General features: G+C 37.1%; 2 protein-coding genes across 2 annotated transcripts; one reads left to right on the top strand and one right to left on the bottom strand.

Moving 5' to 3' along the window:
• The first annotated feature begins 1,892 nt into the window (after window positions 1-1,892).
• On the top strand, window positions 1,893-17,943 carry LOC118271217 (guanylate cyclase soluble subunit beta-1). Its single transcript, XM_050695875.1, is given in 16 exon segments — window positions 1,893-2,058; window positions 2,905-2,929; window positions 4,003-4,077; window positions 4,597-4,696; window positions 4,945-5,063; window positions 6,273-6,428; window positions 6,949-7,102; window positions 7,669-7,823; window positions 8,262-8,390; window positions 8,885-8,967; window positions 9,311-9,421; window positions 9,423-9,461; window positions 11,521-11,758; window positions 12,258-12,395; window positions 12,823-12,980; window positions 16,981-17,943. Coding segments are annotated over 15 exon segments (1,779 nt in total). The 5' UTR covers window positions 1,893-2,058; window positions 2,905-2,926; the 3' UTR covers window positions 17,102-17,943.
• LOC118271218 (uncharacterized) lies at window positions 13,736-15,966 on the bottom strand. Its single transcript, XM_035587221.2, has 3 exons — window positions 15,670-15,966; window positions 14,880-15,113; window positions 13,736-14,413 (listed from the first exon to the last, which is right to left on the bottom strand). The coding sequence occupies exons 1-3, from the start codon at window positions 15,797-15,799 to the stop codon at window positions 13,752-13,754; spliced, it is 1,026 nt and encodes a 341-aa protein (XP_035443114.1). The 5' UTR covers window positions 15,800-15,966; the 3' UTR covers window positions 13,736-13,751.
• Window positions 17,944-18,609: the final 666 nt, after the last annotated feature.

Here is an 18,609-nt window from a genome sequence, read left to right as displayed (position 1 = left end):
CCAAGTATTGTTATCTTATAAGACAAAACAAAAAAAATATACGTGTCTAATATTGTTTCATTACCTAACTACCGGACTAAATAGATGTTTAATTTTCATACCCCGTCATCATTCCTATTCAAGCCACATTCTCCCTTTCTCTAACTACGACCAGTGTTCTATTCTCGGTCAGACGTAAACCCGTAACAGCTATCCATCAACGATGCACCCGAGCTTTACACGCTACAAAGGGGATTCAAAGATTTACTCCGGCTTAACCCCAAGACCGATTAGTCTGTGTGGCTATAAATTAGCCGTGCGGTTCTCTTACACAATTTTCTAAATGACTTGCATAATATAGAGGGTTATGGGTATATTATTTTATAGGCTAAGTAGGTCAGCTGCGGACTACCTTTTTTTTTTAATGATGACGGGGAGAAACCTTCAAAAGGCGTTTAGCTTTTCGGGGAGAAAGACTAGGGAGTGTGGGATTTTTACCTCACTAAAACCACTCCTGTGGCCTTCAGCACCGATAAGGGGCACCGAGACCTCTAACTAGACTTGCTCCAGAGCCCCTATGGTGCAGTGCCTGTTACGGCACATCCCTAGGGAGACGTGTACCTCCCATAAGCCTCGCTGTACAAGTTACACGGCAGCACGTGACCACTGTGCCACCGTCTTCCCTGAGGTCGCTGAATGGGCACTTAGAGTCCCCACTCTAGGCCCGCAACCCCAAAGGTCCGCAGTCCTGCAGTTGACGCAGGCAGGTTTAGGTGTCAAGGCGAGCTGCGGACTATCTAGCGCACTCATACTAAGTTAAAATTAAATGAAAAAATAGCATTTTAAAACCTATTTCTTTTATGAGATACGTGGTAAATAAGCAGACTGATAAATGAAGGATTTTTTTTATATTAAATGGGCCGACGTTTGGCCGCTATCTCGCCTGATGGTAAGTGATGATGCGGCCTACGGTGGGGCACGTCTGCCCATAAGCAACCTATTCACCCGGATAGATGAACCGGGACTCCGGCTCGAAAAGCAGGAGTAGGAACGGCGCGGTTTTTAGTCAGTAAGAGTCTGACACTTTAAACTAGTATTTCGTGCAAGGTTTTGGATTTGAATTGTTTGTAGATATCATAATGATTGATCGTTTTTTTTTAATTATTTGATGTAATTTTACAAAGATATAACCTTGTAATACGTTTCATGGCGATAGACGCTCATTATACAATTTTAATGACATTGAAAGACGTAGGTAGATACAAATTTTAATATCAAATCTGAAATGTCATGTCAATAGATTACGCTCCTTTTTTATAAAACGTACTTATTTGCCGTTTTATGCAAACGCTTCGCATTACTGTACTCATGTAGGTATTGTATTGACCCATTTCCATATAATTAAAATGACCCCAATTCGAGCTAAAAGGGGTATCAATCATTTCCAGTTTCACGCCTATATTTAGCCGTTCATGGCCAAACCGTATACATAGCCAGTCCAACATTAAACTTTCATGGACATTCTCGTTTTAATTTCTCATCATAACGATTCCCTTGAGATACTAGGATATCAATTTTCATGTGGGCGCAGTCGCGAGCGAGTGCTTGTATATTACATCCAATTATATTTGTCACGGACGTTGAATCACGGTTGCAGCTATAGAACCTTTCAGCTCGATGCTACTACTAACGCCATCTATTGACGAATAGGACGAAACGAATAGTTCCGGAAAATGCCGCTTGGAGACTTTTATAAAAACTAAGTTTTTCTCTTTTTTGTGTTATAAATTCTACAAATAACATTATTAAAAATTAATTTATAATTTAAAATGATTATTTTCTAATTCTGTTATAATTGTTTTAGTGTTTCTTGAAAGTTTCATGTAATTACGCGTCAGTCGTTCGACCAATGGCGTTCGTACGTCAGTTGCCGCCAGGCCGTTGGCGCGTGCAGTTATGTGGGAGGAAGTCACGTCGAAATAAAACAAAAACAAACAGCACGTATTTAATTTTTATGGCTTCGAAACGACCGACTTAGTTACTATTGTGAATTTGTGGCCAACTTTTGGGATTGAAGAGGTATGTGATTTTTTTCCTTATGTATATTAGTAATTTGTTGGGTTATTTTCAAGTAAAGAAACTGTTTTTCATTTATTTACTGTGTTGTTTTTCTTTTTCGTGTTCTAACTATTCTTTGGGTTTATAAAAGTGATCTATTACTATATATTTTCTTATACTTTATTTTATATGTATCTTTTAGAATTGTCTTAGCTCATAATTATTTTATTTTCAACATAATGTTTTTAATGATTTTAGTTTTCATTTCTTTTATAGAATAGAATACACCCTTTTGTGAATATATTCGTGATTTTCTGTGAATATTTTTTTACTTGTGAATGTAAAAACATTTAAAACATTTTCATTAGTGTCTGCGCAATATAGCGCCATCTAGTATGCAATAGACGATTATAAGAAGTGGACACTGTGCTGCCATCTAGTAACGAATAGCACTAGTTAGTTTGAAGAAAAACTCACTAGTGAATTTTATTTTGTTGCAGTGTCTTTAATTATTAGTGCTTCATAAAGGATTGGACTGATAATCTTTTTATTAACAGATTTATGTTATAAGTAGTCTTATTAAGTTACAAGATGTAAATCTAATCCTGACTTATGTATTTTGTAATGATGAAAATAATTTTTCATCGCTTATCTTCGGTTTATTCTGTTTGAAAATTAACAAGTGACCGACAATCTTATATTATACTAATCTGTATGTATTATAAAAGGTCGTCTTTCTAAAGTCATTGTAACTGTAAATTACACACAAAAAACTTCGTTGGCATCAATTACAATTTTACTTGCTTCATTGTAAGTTTATGAACATTTAATTGTACAAAATGATTAACAAAATTACTTTTGTTACAGGACAATTAAATAAAGCCACAATATGGTAAGTTTTTCAACAATGTACAGCAATAGTTACTTGACTTGTAGATTATTTTGAAATATTAGACACGTAATTTCTATTTTCTTACGGAAATAAATATTTTCAAAGATCATAGATAGGTACATTTAATACGTAGAAATGACGTATTTGCTCCTACTACTAAACCATCGTATATGACAAAATAAAAAAATACGTGTCTCATATCTTTTCATGACCTAACTGACGGACTAATTAGATTTTTAATTTTCATACCCCGTTGTCATCCCTATTATATGTATGAATAATACTAATGTTATAAATTATAATTTCGACACCAGCAATTTATACTGCGCTAACTCAAAAAGCGTACTTTACAGTAGAGGCGTTTAAAGGGAAAAACGTGATAACTTTTACATTAATTAAGATACTTTTTTGAAATTTGGTATGCTTAATATTTAATTTATTCATTGTATTATCTCATATTTATATTTCCTTAATTATTTCTATTTTTTGATTTAGCGCAAGTTAGCCGTATATAAACGAAATTCATCAAAAAAATATTACATCTTATACACGTCTAACTTATGTTAGCGTAGTGTAGTACGGGACGTCGTAGTGCATGATCAATCATCTGATGCATATTTCAATATTTTATAAAGAACATGTACTTACTTACAAAAAGAATAGTCAGCGTACCATTAATAAACTAATTAATACGTTAACACATAAGTATTTACTATGTAAAAGTCGCTAAGTCGTTCATTTTACAAACGAACAAGTATACACATGAACGCACTAAACTACGCTAACTATGAGTTAGCGCAGTGTTGCACAGATTTTGACCAAAGTGATTCCCGCGCACACTCCGCTAATAATAGTTGGCGTAATATAAATCGAGTGATTTCAAAAAGTACATTTACTTAGCGTTTTATAAGATTTGTAACTTTCTTATTTTTGCATATTTCTTCTCAATTTTTTTTGACGTATGTAAACGCACATTTTAAGCAACTTGGCAAAAAAAAAGTTTTTTCCAAATTTCGAGTTAGCGTAGTATAAATTGCTGGTGTCGATTTGTATTCTGACCACCTCTTTTCCAGTACGGGTTTGTGAACTACGCCTTAGAGCTGCTTGTTACCAAAACTTTTAATGAAGAAACATGGGAGACTATAAAGTAAGTTGCGTTTATTATTTTCTCATTTATTGGAGTAATCTAGTGATTTTGCAAAATGGCCTTTAAATTAACTTCCATAGTAGTTTAAATATTCTGTTGCTTACCGAGCTTCGAAAAAAAAAGTGCAATAAGTTAAAAAGTTTTATTGCACACAATGTTTGCAATGACATGACCATGATGTGGTAATGATAGAAGTTAAGTATTTTGAGAAATAATAAGAAACACACTTGTGCTTGCCGTCACTCAAACTCTCCTACACTAAACTTGTTAGTGTAGGAGTCATTCTTCGGCACGACCGGAGTTATACCACGGTCTTACAGAAAACTGACGTAAAACAACGCTTGCGTTGTTTCAGTGATAAACATCTGTCGTCTAATACAAAATTAGACGTATAAAGGAACTAAAAAATAAAGGTTGTCTGGAAGAAATCGCCGTGTGTGATAAGACCGCCCATTGTACTCAATCCACTTTTGAAGTATAAATATAAATAAATAAATTGTTTAATTGTCTGCTTTCTCAGAAAAAAGCAGATGTGGCGATGGAAGGCAGCTTCCTCGTGCGCCAGATTTACGAAGATGAAATCACCTACCATCTCATCACAGCCGCTGTCGAAGTTCTACGTAAGTTAAATTGATATTAAGTTCAATAATGAATGAAAATGTGTTTAAAAAACCAATTTCTCAAACCATAAACCAAAAACACCTCCATTTATTTAAGCCGGGTAATATACCTGAACTCTTCTCCTAATTCTGAATAACCGCATCAATTTCGCGCGTTGGAGTTCAGCCTCTCTCTTTCTGTACGTTTTGCCAGTCCAGTTTTTCTATGTATTAATACAGTTAATTTTAATATATTCAATCAATTACAGAGATTCCAGCTGATGCAATTCTGGAGCTCTTCGGGAAGACCTTCTTCGAATTCTGTCAAGACTCTGGATATGACAAGATTTTGCAAGTTCTTGGTGCTACGCCAAGGGATTTCTTGCAGGTAAACCGTTGTAATTTTTATAGTATAGTAGTAGTAAAGCATTTATTTCAATTAATCCTAAATTAATTAGGCACTTTTGAAACGTCAAATTGAATAGTCCGTCAGTCTGTCTGTCAGTGAAACTAGGCGCTCGTTTCAAAGTATAGCTTCGAATGGAGAAGAACGAGCCAGAAACTCCGTTATACAATTATTAAACATTTTATTTAAACAAATAGTTAATGAGAAAAGCTAATGATAGCCGAATTCATTTGGTTAACCTCATGCTAAATATATAGGACGCTTAATTTAAAAACAGTGCCATCTATGATCAACTTATGTAACTAAAACTGTTCGTCAATATTACTTTAAAATGACTTAATACACATTTTTGGTATTACCAAATGAACTGTTAAATAATACCAAAATTAATATCAGAACTTTCGTTCATAATATAGGTTATACAAGGACTAAAACGCAGGTCAATAAATGTCTGAAAATAAATCCGCTAGAGGCGCTACTGTGTTTGTTATTGTGTTATTGTCATCCCTTGAAGTCACAAATTCGTGTAAGGCCTTAGAATAAACCAAAAAAAAAATACCGAACTGAGAAGTATTAAGGGCCATTAAAAATGTAAGTAGCATTAAATACAATAAGTACTAATGTTACTCATAGATTCAGATTTGCAAAACAAAGCATTTGCAGTCAAGCTCAATCTATCAACAGTTTTTAATTGATACATCTTTTTGGGTTTATGGGTTTTATTTTTATCCAACCAGTACTATAATGTCTATACTTATTTTATCACAATGACAAGTTTATACAAATATCCATCTCATAGTTTTATATCAAGATAAAAACGAAACACTAAAAACTCTATCTTGTACTGTTATTTATTTATTAAAACACAATTACAACATCATAAAAGAATATTCCAAAGCGATGTTGTAAAGAAATATACATAAATATAATGTGTATACATTATAATAACAAAAAGACAAAAAGAAAAATATAAACTTACATATTAAAATTATAAACTCTTTTTTTTTTATATATTTTTGTGCTTCTTGTATAGGTATTTTTTTTTAATAATATCGGTAACTCATCAAAATTAATAAACATGGTAAATATCACGTAATAAGTTCTAATAATTGTTCTTGTATAAACTTCGGCAGCCTACTAAATATATCCGCGTCTTCAAATTTATATGATAGTATTGTGTTATTCTTCCAGAACTTGGATGGTCTACACGACCACCTGGGCACTCTCTACCCTGGCATGCGATCACCATCTTTCCGATGCACTGAGCGGCCTGAGGACGGTGCCTTGGTACTCCATTACTACTCTGATAGACCTGGATTGGAGCATATCGTCATTGGTATTGTGAAGGTAAGTAGAAACTTTGTTTTGTGTAATATTGTTATGTTATTAGCCGGTAAGTGAGCAAACGGATCTCCTGATGATAAGCAATCGCCACCGCTCATTGAAACACCAAAGGCGTTAGAAGTGCGTTGCCGACCTTTTGAGGGTCAGGAGTTTAAGGATTGTTGGGCAATCGGGGATTGGGAATCAGTGTAAAGGGGCCTCCGGTAACCTCACTCACGCAACGAAACTAGCGTTGTTACACGTCGGATTTCTATAAGGCTGTGGTATCACTCCAGTCAGGCTAGCCGGAAAAAAAGACAATTTTATGGTCTTAAGTGGTGGTGAAGTTACATATAAGTTTCGGAGAAAGGTTTAAAAACCATTTAAGTATTTTTAATCCTCATAAATATGATTGTCGGCAAACGCAACTCAAATACATATAAAAGAAGTTAAAATTACTACAACGCGATGTGTCGCCTAATATTCAGCTATTATTTCTGAAAGCAATAAAGTGCAGTTCTTTTACTACCTCATTTTATTCCAGACGGTAGCCAGCAAGCTCCACGATACCGAAGTAAAGGTTGAGATCTTGAAAACTAAAGAAGAATGCGACCACGTCCAGTTCCTGATCACTGAGACATCTACTTCTGGACGAGTGTGCGCTCCTGAGATGGCTGAAATTGAAACTCTGTCACTTGGTATGTATAAAATTATTAAGTTTACGTATTCCTATTGTTACCTTTTTTGTGATGACCGGGGAAATTTTCAAAATGCGCTTAGGGAGGGTGATATATTTTCCTCACTAAAACCACACCGGTGTCCACCCTTTACACCTGTAAGGAGCACTGAGACCTCTTGGTAGATCTCCTCCGGAACCCCCACGGTGTAACGCCTGTTACGGCACATCCCTAGGGAGACGTGCGTTTCCTATTAGCTTCCTATTGTTAACTAAGGTCAGGAAATTACTGTAAACAAATTACTAAGTTCTCATCAGTATGCTAAGTAAAGTAAGGGAAGATACATATAGTCTTTCTTACCGATATCGGTTACGGTGACCTTAGTATATGCTATTTTTTTATCGTGGGTCTTGATGTGACTAGCCAAACCGAACTTAGTTTTAAAAATCCAATCGTCCGAAGAGAAGATGCACTAGGGTAACAAACACATAAGAATTCTCATCCCTAATGTGAACAGCCTCAAGTGAGGTGAAAAGCCACACATATACTTGATGTCTAAGTAATTTAGTCTTTCATACTATTTTCAGAGCCCAAAGTGAGCCCGGCTACCTTCTGCCGCGTGTTCCCATTCCACCTGATGTTCGATCGTGAGCTGAACATCGTGCAGGCTGGCCGCACCGTCTCCCGCCTGATGCCGAGGGTCACTCGTCCAGGGTGCAAGATCACTGATGTACTGGATACGGTACGTTTCGTATTTTACATTTTGGGCGGCGCTATATGACTGCTGCTGCTTGACTGCACGGTTGGTGCGGTGGCTGGGCAACTGGCTGCCGCGCAACGTATAGCGGGTTCGATTCCCGCACGGAACAAATCTTTGTGTGATCCACAAATTGTTGTTTCGTGTCTGGGTGTCATGTGTATGTGAACTTGTATGTTTATAAACGCACCCACAACACAGGAGAAAATCTTAATATGGGTAACGTTTTTTTTTTTTATGAAAATAAAATAAATAACTACGAAGGGGTAGGCACTGTACAATTTACACCCACTTTTCACATTTTATGTTATAAGTCCCATTTAATGGGGGTGAGCCTATTACCATATACCGGGTCCATTTCCAGACTCCGTGCTACCAATAATAATAGTGCGTAAAATATAATATTATGATGTTGTATTACAGGTGCGACCTCACTTGGAGATGACATTCGCGAATGTTCTCGCTCACATCAACACGGTGTATGTGCTGAAGACTAAGCCTGAAGAAATGGTGTCTGCTCCTGATGAGGATATCGCTTCTCTACGTTTGAAGGTATTGTAAACATTAGTCTACTATCTAGAATTCATCATCATAAAAAATCTCCACCGACTATTTTGTCGATCCACCACCATGTAACACACCACTAAATGAAATCATTGACTTCTCAATTTGACACACTCTTTTTATTATAAGTTTCGTGAGACATACTAAATTAATTATTAAGTTGTCGGGTTGCTCACGTAACTTTTTGACGAGTAACTCGACTAGTTTCAAGACATGTTCTCATATCAAAGCCTCTGCTCATATTCATGAGCACCATTTCGCGACATACGACGCGGCAATTATCGCGCTGCTTTTCAATACGCTACGCGCTGCTGCTAAGTATGTCACGGAATGCTATTCATGAACCTGAGTCTCTATCATGGTTTGAAACTGGTCAAGCTCCTCATCAAACAGTCATATAAGTAAACCGATAACAATAATTATTTGACACATTATTCTTATTTTTCCTAAACTTACTCCTAATTGACTGATTCCATTTCCAGGGCCAAATGCTATATATTCCAGAGACGGACGTGGTGGTATTCCAATGCTATCCCAGCGTGACCAACTTGGATGACTTGACCCGGTAATAACTTATCTATTATATAAAAATAAGTCGGGTTTTCCTCCCTGTCGCTATAACTGCAGAACGCACGAACCGATTTCTACGGTTTTGCATTTGTTGGAAAGGTCTCGGGCTCCGTGAGGTTTATAAACCCAATTTTGAATGAATTTTATTTGCTATTTACAGCAAACAAAATTCAGGAAAAAATTCAAGAGAAAGTTGGAAAACAGGTAAAATCTATGGTGGCGAAACAGAGTTCGCCACTGTTAAGCGGGTGCAGTTTTTGCGTTCGAGACGTTTATGATACAGGTTTCGGTAAAACTATAAAGATAATTCCATATACTTACATCAAGTCAATAACAAGATTTAACGGGCCTGCCTCGAACATTCCTCTCCATGACGCCACTCGAGACCTGGTCCTCATGTCCGAACAGTTCGAGGCGGACTACAAGCTGACGCAGAACCTGGAGGTGCTAAAAGCTGCATGAATTGGACTAGAAGCAAAAGACCGACAGGTATCCCAATTATTTGACTTTGAATAAACACTAAAAATACTAACTTTACACCTTTTTATCCTTGAAGGGTTAGGTAGAGCTGCACATTACTGCATAATGCCGCTATACAATGTGCTCTACTTTGGCCGACCCAGAAATTAAATCCGACCAACGATGCAGTCAGTCGAGGCAGTCTAAGAATATTTTGAATATAATTCATGAATCTCTTTGTCGTAACACCTGGTTCATGATCCGAAAGGTTAATTCCAGAGTGTTCCTCTAGCAGTGGCGTGACGTGAGTACGGCCGCCCGGGGCGGAAGACAATTTTGCCGCAGACCTTATTTAGGTATTTTAATTTAATGTAACTAACATTACATACATTATTTCACATCATAATAGAGAACTTTGGCAAGAACAGTCATGAATTAGTGCACTCCACCGTGGTATAGGCGATAGAAAATGTACAGACGAAGCAACATCTCTACGCATTGCCGTGTCAAGTCGGTTCTAAATTTCCTGACACTCAGACAATCCGATTCACCCGCCGCTGAACGCGGTCCAGGATGAACCTGCACTGGGGTGCCCCCGCCCACAGACGAGAGTAGTATGGGGCCGAACCTGCGCCTTACATAGAAGCAGGCCATCGGCTGGAGTGAAATACCTTTTTAATGTCTGTTGAACACCAATTTTTCGATTTTAGCTTATGTATGGCCACGGAACTGGACGTCACTCGAAATTTTGATGCCAAGTATCCCAATTCCAATACCGGGGCTCCGGCTTGAAGCAGGAGTAGGCACGGGGTGGTTTTTAGTCAGTAATGGCAACGTGACACTCCTTTCGCCCGCCAAGGCGGGAAAAGTTAGGATGATTTCAAATACCGGCTGAGGCAGTCACAGGCACATCTTTGAACTTGAGACGACGAACCAGTTTCTTATCGGTAAACACGCAGACCTAGTCTTAGTAGAGGTTAATTGGAACAAATAAGTTCACTCCAATCTATATTCAGTCTCGATTTGAGACACAAGTCTGTTTAAGTTCTCGTTGATCGAACCCGAGAAATGTTAGCGCAGCCGGTATAATAGGCATCACCTGTACTGTCATCCGCATAACAATCCCGCTTTCCACAGCAACATATCATTGCCATGGAGGAGGAACAAGGTGGGTGATAGCACGCAGCCTTGAGGGACACCTGCGTTTACAGACAGAGAGTCGTCGCATTCCGTCACAACGACCTTAATGCTTCTGTCTGTAAGGAAGCAGGAGACCCATTCGCAAAATTACAATTCTCGGGAAACTGACCATAGGAAGAAAGCTTCGAAAGAAGCGCTTTATGCCACACCCGGTCGAAGGCTTTCGTTCGTTAATGATGGAATTCATTATGTGTCGAGTAAGGTAAGGTATGGCTATTTTGTAGTTTGATGGATTTGTTCTATCGCCTTTTTAGGGATCTGGTCGAAGGCCGTCTTCCATGATTTCGGGACAACGCCTCAGAGTAAGCTCAACGGTCCAAATATACAGTCGACTCTGTCTAAAGACTCAGGCAGGACCACTCGTTAAAGGTTCCATCACGGAAACTACTTTCTCCGATCTCTAGTTGCGAAAAAAATATAATGCGATGGTTGAAATATTTACAAAATATTTTTATATTTAGAAATTATTGCTCAATTTTGCCGCACGAAAAGTGCCGCCCGGGGCCGTTTGCCGTGTACGCTACGTCACTGCTCTTTAGTATTTTATAGTTAAACGCTTTTCACAACTCGGAACAGCATATTGATACTTGATGTTAAGTAAGTTTTGTACTATGCAACGTGATGCCTTTAATACTTGCACAGAGGTGCACATTACTCTTAATGCCACTGTAAATATAATCCACTAATTTGTGTATAAGTCCCAATAATAAGGAGTAAACCTATTGCCAAGTACTGGGCACAATTTTTCCGTACTACTGAGAAAGTTGTAATCATTTGTCCGATCAGCCGTCAAACAGCCCCTTGTCCGACTGTCACAACAAGTCAACTTACGACCACTCGACCAACGAGACAGTCTGTTTTATTTTGCAATCTCATTTATTGTTCACAGGCTCCTGTACTCAGTCCTGCCAATCAGCGTGGCGACTGAGCTCCGTCACCAGCGCCCCGTACCGGCTCGTCGCTACGACACCGTCACCTTACTCTTCAGTGGGATCGTCGGGTTCGCCAACTACTGCGCCAGGCACACTGACCATAAGGGAGCCATGAAGATTGTGAGGATGCTGAACGATTTGTACACAGCGTTCGATGTACTGACTGATCCGAAGAGAAATCCTAATGTGTACAAGGTAAGGTGGTGACGGTATTTGAAGTTGTGTCAAGTTTCATACGTAAATTAAGTTGAAGCTGATGTTATGAAATTTATTTACCAACTCAAATCGAAATGCCAAAGTTAAGTTGAACATAGGACCTTGCTTAGCCAAACTTTTTAATAACAAACGTATTAAAGATTCTGGCACGAAATTACAACCTCTCGCCGCGTTCAACGGGAGAAGTCAAAGGATTACCCCCTCAAAAAATAATGAAAACAAGAGTAATTAGATTTTTTAAATAATGAGCGTTGTTGATATTTGCCAATTAGCCGTCCTAAAAATCCTTGTTTCATGGGAGTCATAGGATTAACATTAAACGTACATCGTTTAAACAATTGTTCATCTTATCCAATGATCATAGTCAATATCTCATTCTTCTATACTCGTCCGAATACATAGTTTACTCATTAGTCAATACTATTACGTGTTTAGTATTCCCAGTTTGTGGTTAATGGGTCACTTACAATACTTCCAGGTGGAAACAGTTGGTGACAAATACATGGCAGTGTCTGGTCTGCCGGAGTATGAAGTCGGTCACGCCAAGCACATCTCTCTCCTAGCTCTGGAGATGATGGACCTGTCTCAAACTGTCACTGTTGATGGCGAGCCTGTTGTGAGTAATTTTTCTTGTAAGAAGGTGAAATTTAATCAGATTATAATTATAAAGAAGTATCGATGTTTAATTACCGATTATTACCAAGTGCCAACGTTAAGATTCGAATTCCATTCTTAAGTATAATTGGATGTTTTGAAATTAGCAATACGCTGTTTGGAACTGAGACAGAATTCAGAAAAAGACAAAGCCTCGTCCCCACTAGGAAAATTTGTCAAACGACATGTGTCTCGGAAACATCGGGGGATGTGGAGCGACGTCGGACGACATCGCTGCGACATTATTGAAATTGTTCCTTGTCGCACAGTCAACAATGTCGCGGCGGTGTCGTCCGACATCACTCGAGTTATAGATACTTCTGCATACAACATCTGGCAACAGTATGAATAGGAACTATTCTCATTATAAACCCTTACTTCTCTCCCAGGGTATCACGATCGGTATCCACACCGGTGAGGTGGTGACTGGTGTGATTGGCCACCGCATGCCGCGGTACTGCCTCTTCGGTAACACCGTCAACTTGACCAGCCGCTGCGAGACCACTGGAGTACCTGGCACCATCAACGTCAGCGAGGACACTTACGGGTAAATATTTTATTTATAATTAATCTGCAATTCGACTGCAGGGTTGGCACGGTGGCTGGGCAAGTGGTTGCCGTGCAACATGTCGCGGTTTCGATTCCCGTACGGAACAACTCTTTATATGATCCACAGATCGATGTTCCTGGTTTGGGTGTCATGTGCATGAAATTGTATGTTTGTAAACGCACCCACGACACAGGAGAAAATCCTAATGGGGGGCAACGTTTTTTAAAAAAACTATTTGGCCATGTTCACCAACAACCCCAAAAACTATCTTTACTACTCTTAGAAAATATAGTTTAGGAGTCGGAAACTTAATGCTAGGGAGTTACTTCTTCTAACCCTTTGCACTGCTAGATGTCATTTATAGGTTCGTGAAATCCAAATTCTATAATTTTTTTAAAGAATATCTTCTCTCTAAACTTGGTTAGAGATTCATTTAGATAAGTATGGGACCTGAGGGTTTGATGTAAAATTACCCAATTTCCTAATATTTAATTCTTGAATTAGAGTTTGTTTGGTCAATTGATAGGTTTCAATATTAGCAAGCAATCAACTTATATTACACGAGACAAATGGAACCTAATTGATGTAGTGTACAAAGAGGTAAAATATAGAATATTTAAGACGATATTTCAAATACTTAGCTTTTATTCAAATCAGGTTGTCTTGTTGTTTCTTTAATTAATTCATTTAAATATGTTTTATTTATATCTAAGTAGGTATAGGTTCAACACACAAGAATAAAAGCAATAAAATATCAAACCAAACACTTTAATCTTCACACAAATCCAAATATCGTTTCAAAGTCATAGGAATAGGCAGTTTCTGAATTCCAAAAGGGAGCTCAAAATTGCTCCATAAGATTTGCCTGATCTTACACCTCGACAAATGCTTCAACTCCACTGGTTTCAATCCACACCTCGACGCTGGAACCAAATGATCAGTCAATATATCTCCATATTTCTCCAACATCAGTTTCCTTTGGTAATTGTAGTCATCAGGTAATTCCAGGTGCTTCAATACTTCTTTATCTACAGACAAAGTAATCGTTGGTACAGCTCTCATAGCCAATTTAAGGCAAGATACTAGTTCGTACGGATACTTTCGATTATATTCATTGAGTCTATCCAAGATGGATTCAATTGGATTAGTTGAGACTACATCTGATGTTATTCTAGCTCCAAATCTTAGTAGTATCATCAGCATTTCTGAAGCTCCCATCTGAATAACGACTCTTACAGGAGAAGCGTGTCCACAGCTCTCCAAAGGCACGTCAATAAATCGATAGGTTTTACCGTTCTCTTCATATTCAAGGTTAGCGTTAGTTGCGTGGTCTAGAAAGAATACTAGTGCGTGAACATTTTCTTCTTTGTCCATGAAGTCAGATTTCCAACCAGCTAAGAAGTAGGGGGCTGATGTGCCGAAAATTGCTCCTGAAATGTTATAAGTTATGCATAAATTCATATGAAATACCTAAATAATTGCTATTTTTTAGAAAATAAACACTATAAAGTATGTCATTAATTTCATTCATATTTTGATAAATTGATAACTTTTTTGTTAGAAAAACCTTGCACCACACTAGTATTTTCTACTGTGTCGTGGGTACGTTTACGAACAAACAAGTTCACGTACACATGATACCCAGACCCGAAACAATAATTTGTGGATCACACAAAGAGTTGCTCCGTGCGGGAATCGAACCCGCTACACATGACACGGTATACAGTTGTCCAGCCACCGCGCCAAACTTGCCAATACCAAAGTCGGTTAAAAAGTCAGTTGTTTCTAAATATAAAAGTACCTAAATACGTGATCAAAAGTTAAGTTATAGTAAAATCCTACCGTTTTTAACAAACAACATCGAATTTCGATAAACAACAGCAAAACTAAACATACCCAAGAATATTCTTTCAAACGTCCTCTCACAAGCGTACAGCTCGTCTAATAACGCTGCCACCACACCATTGTCCTGCAAGCTCCAATCAAAAGCCAGCTTCATAGCGACGTATAGAAGGTTATGGTACTTCCCCATGAGGCACACATCCCCATTCTTGGACTTACAATTGTTGTGGTAGCGTAATGCTGATATTACGAAGTTCTTGCATGATGTGTTGTCTGAGTGGTTCTGACCTGAAGGAAGAACAGAGAATAAGATAAGTAACTGGCGCACTTAGAGATAAAACTTAAAGCTTTAAACAGAAAGGAATGGAAAGAGAGTAGGGATGTTTTTGCCCTGCAGAGGGACGATCATGGCTGAAATGTAAATCTAATCTAACTTAAACTATTTTTAGGACTGGGTAAAGTAACTATTAAATTACTCTAAGTATGGCCGTAAGATATGTCTAGAACTTCATACTTAGTAATGATTTCATAACCAATAGATAATTAGTTTAAACATTGAATGTAAGTAGGACTATTACAAATGTTCTGATTAATTTTGGTTATAATATTCGATTTTACTGCTACACAACTTCACAATTTGCGTTTAGATGAAATTTGTTTTAACATAACAAAACTTTGATACGATAACGCCGAAGTTTTTAAAGTAAGTTTAAGGACAATTATTAAATGAACACCAATCTCAAACACGTTACTAATAGCAGTATTTAAAAATAACATATTTTTACACCACAATAACATAATCACAAGTAATAAAAAAAACTCAAAATAATAAATAAAAAGTAACCTCTAGCGCAGCCAGCGATGACAGTATTAAAATACTCGACCAATTCGCGCCGTTTAAATCTCTCGTTCAAACAGTCGCGATCCAAATTACTGAACACTCCTTCAAAATAGTATTCCATGAACGAATCCATTTCACAATGAAAACAAGAATTTACAAACACAAAAATAAATCCAAAAATATCACATCAATCCTATCATATTTTTGACTTTTGATATTACTTTTAATTTTGATATTTAATGGCTTTTCACAAATAGTTTTTATATATTTATTTATATATTTATTTAGTTGTGTCTTGCAGTGTGGTTCGTAGTACAATGGATGTAAAATCAGTTTTTCACCCCTCTGTTTCTCAGGGAATACTTGTAAGTGCAGTATAAGCTTCTTATTTGTTAGGAAGCCTTAGTTTAGCTGTTTCCTATTGTATACTTATACAGGTGTGACTGTCGTGATGTTATTTATTCGATTTTTTGCTTTGTGATAGAATTGATAGTTTTAATTGAAAATGTGTGTGATAGATCTTTTTTAAAGCGCCGTCTCATACTAGGATTTTCTCCTGTATCGTTGGTGCGTTTACAAACACACAAGTTCACATACACATCACACCCAGACCTGAAACAACAATTTGTGGATCACACAAAGAGTTGCTCCGTGCGGGAATCGTACCCACCACACGTTGCACCGCAGCCGGTCTCCTAGCCATGAATTTAGTAGTTTTAATTAATATTCAAAATTCTTTAATCCTTAGACTAAGTGGTACTTTTTTTGATGACGCGGGGAAACCGTCAAAATGGTCTTAGATTTTTGGGGATAAAAGACTTGGAAGTGTGGGATTTTTACCTATTTTTTTTTATGAAACAAGCCGGTAATCGAGCAGACGTATTACCTGATGGTAAGCAATCGCCGCCGCCCATGGACACTTGAAACACCAGAGGCGTTGTTCGGGAATCGGGGATTGGGAAGATTGGGAAGGGGGGAATTGGGCCTCCGGTAACCTCACTAACACAACGCAAGCGTTGTTTCACGTCGGTTTTCTGTGAGGCCGTGGTATCACTCCGGTCGAGCCGGCCCATTCGTGCCGAAGCATGGCTCTCCCACACTTAAACGTTAACCATTCCGGTAGCCACCCTCTGCACCGAGCACCGAGACATCTTGGTAGACCTGCTCCGGAGCCATGGTACTGCACATCCCTAGGGAGACGTGCGTCTCACATAAGCCTCACTGACACAAAAATGTACATGCTAACTTACGCATAGCAATCAATAGCCAATATGATATTATTTGCCATTTAATAATATAACACTTTCTTTCCAGGTACCTGATGCGTGAAGATAACTACGACGAGAGATTCGAACTAACATACCGCGGCCATGTTTCGATGAAGGGCAAAGCTGAACCTATGCAGACTTGGTTCCTAACCAGAAAGAAGATTTAAAATAATCACTCGAAATTCGACCTAAAATGCTTACCCATAACGATGAATTTACATAAACATTAGGGCCTGAATTAACTGTCTTAGCAATTTTCGTATCGTAGACAAAATAGTTCGGTATTATGTTTTAATATAACATGGTTAGTAGTTGTTGTAATTTCAACTTTATAGCTGTTAATATAAAGTTTCTTCTTCTGTGATCTCTGTTCTTATAGAAAAAACTATCTAATATCTTGTTATTTATTTAAAAGTAAAATAATTTTATTTTATTGTTCTATAGAATTTTTCTATATCTACATTCCGAAAGGAGGTTATGAATCTATAAAATATTCTTCTATTTTGAGCCTTAAGCTGAAGGCCTAAAGTATACTATACTATATACTATTAATATAGAAAATATATTCTACACTATTTACTAATGTTGCTTTATTTATTTTGTTGTTAATTCAAATTTTTATTGTATTCTAGTCAATCTGGATTAATATTAAATATACGATTTATTCACGTAACTATTCAAGAGTGTCTACCGGTCGGCTGCGTGACGTCAGTTGTCACGTATACCTTACATGATTATGAGCCCCAGTTATGGCTCGAAACTAGTCGAGCGCCCTCGAATGATTACGTGAATAAATAGCATGAATGTAATTAATTTAGTATATCTCATTAGAGTTATTTTACAAAAACCTGTATTTAGTTAAAGCTTTAATTATTTATTTTATTGATTGTTTAATGCAAATAATAATTCTATTTCGTAAATAACTAATGGTGTTGTAATATGTAATATTATTTCTACTATTGTGATAATCTATGTGAAAGAGTATTAGAAAATAAAAAAATAAACTACATTTATTGTGTTTTAAATTCCTTCTACTTGAGAATTAGCATTAATGTGGGGAATAGCGTACATGACAATTTTTTATTTTAATGTCCGTCTTGTAGATTATTTTAAAATATTAGACGCGTATTTTTTATTTTCTTAGGGAAAAAAATACTTTTGAAGATATATTGATTTGAAATACCGCGTGATGTCACTTCTAGATACGTTTTATACGTAGAAATGACGTGTTTGCTCCCACTACTAAACTTCGTTTCGTTTTATGTAAGTATTGTTACCTTATAATATGACAAAATAAAAAAATACGTGACTAATATTTTTTCATTACCTAACTGACGGACTTAATAGATTCTTAATTTTCATACCCTTCATCAACCCTATTTTTAAGATTTTTTCAACTTTGAAAACAAGAAAAGGGTCAAACGTGTTATGGATGTCATTCACAACCAGTTATGTTATTGGTCAAGCTTCTAACTTGTACGCATGCGCCGTAGGTACAGTTAAACAAATCGACTGGTTTGAGATCTGACGAGCTTAAACTTAGGTAAGGATTTCTCTGTACTGTGCATTCAGTCAAAAAATTTATTTAATATTTGAAAAAGATCAATATTGTGAATGCAAAAGTGAGTTTGTTTATCTGTTAGTTTATTACTTCTTTACGCTTTACCAGTCCATG

Source organism: Spodoptera frugiperda, chromosome 9 (assembly GCF_023101765.2).
Source record: "Spodoptera frugiperda isolate SF20-4 chromosome 9, AGI-APGP_CSIRO_Sfru_2.0, whole genome shotgun sequence".
NCBI lineage: Eukaryota > Metazoa > Arthropoda > Insecta > Lepidoptera > Noctuidae > Spodoptera > Spodoptera frugiperda.
The sequence above is the reverse complement of the archived record's forward strand: the minus strand, read 5'-3'. Positions and strand labels throughout refer to the sequence as shown.

What these genes read in the sequence shown, in the direction of transcription:
- LOC118271218 (XM_035587221.2), bottom strand. Translation starts at nt 15,799, where the DNA reads ATGGATTCGTTCATGGAATACTATTTTGAAGGAGTGTTCAGTAATTTG. An exon ending in CATCGCTGGCTGCGCTAGAG is followed by an intron (nt 15,114 to 15,669) that starts GTTACTTTTTAT and finishes TTCTTCCTTCAG; the next exon opens with GTCAGAACCACTCAGACAAC. An exon ending in GTTTGAAAGAATATTCTTGG is followed by an intron (nt 14,414 to 14,879) that starts GTATGTTTAGTT and finishes ATAACATTTCAG; the next exon opens with GAGCAATTTTCGGCACATCA.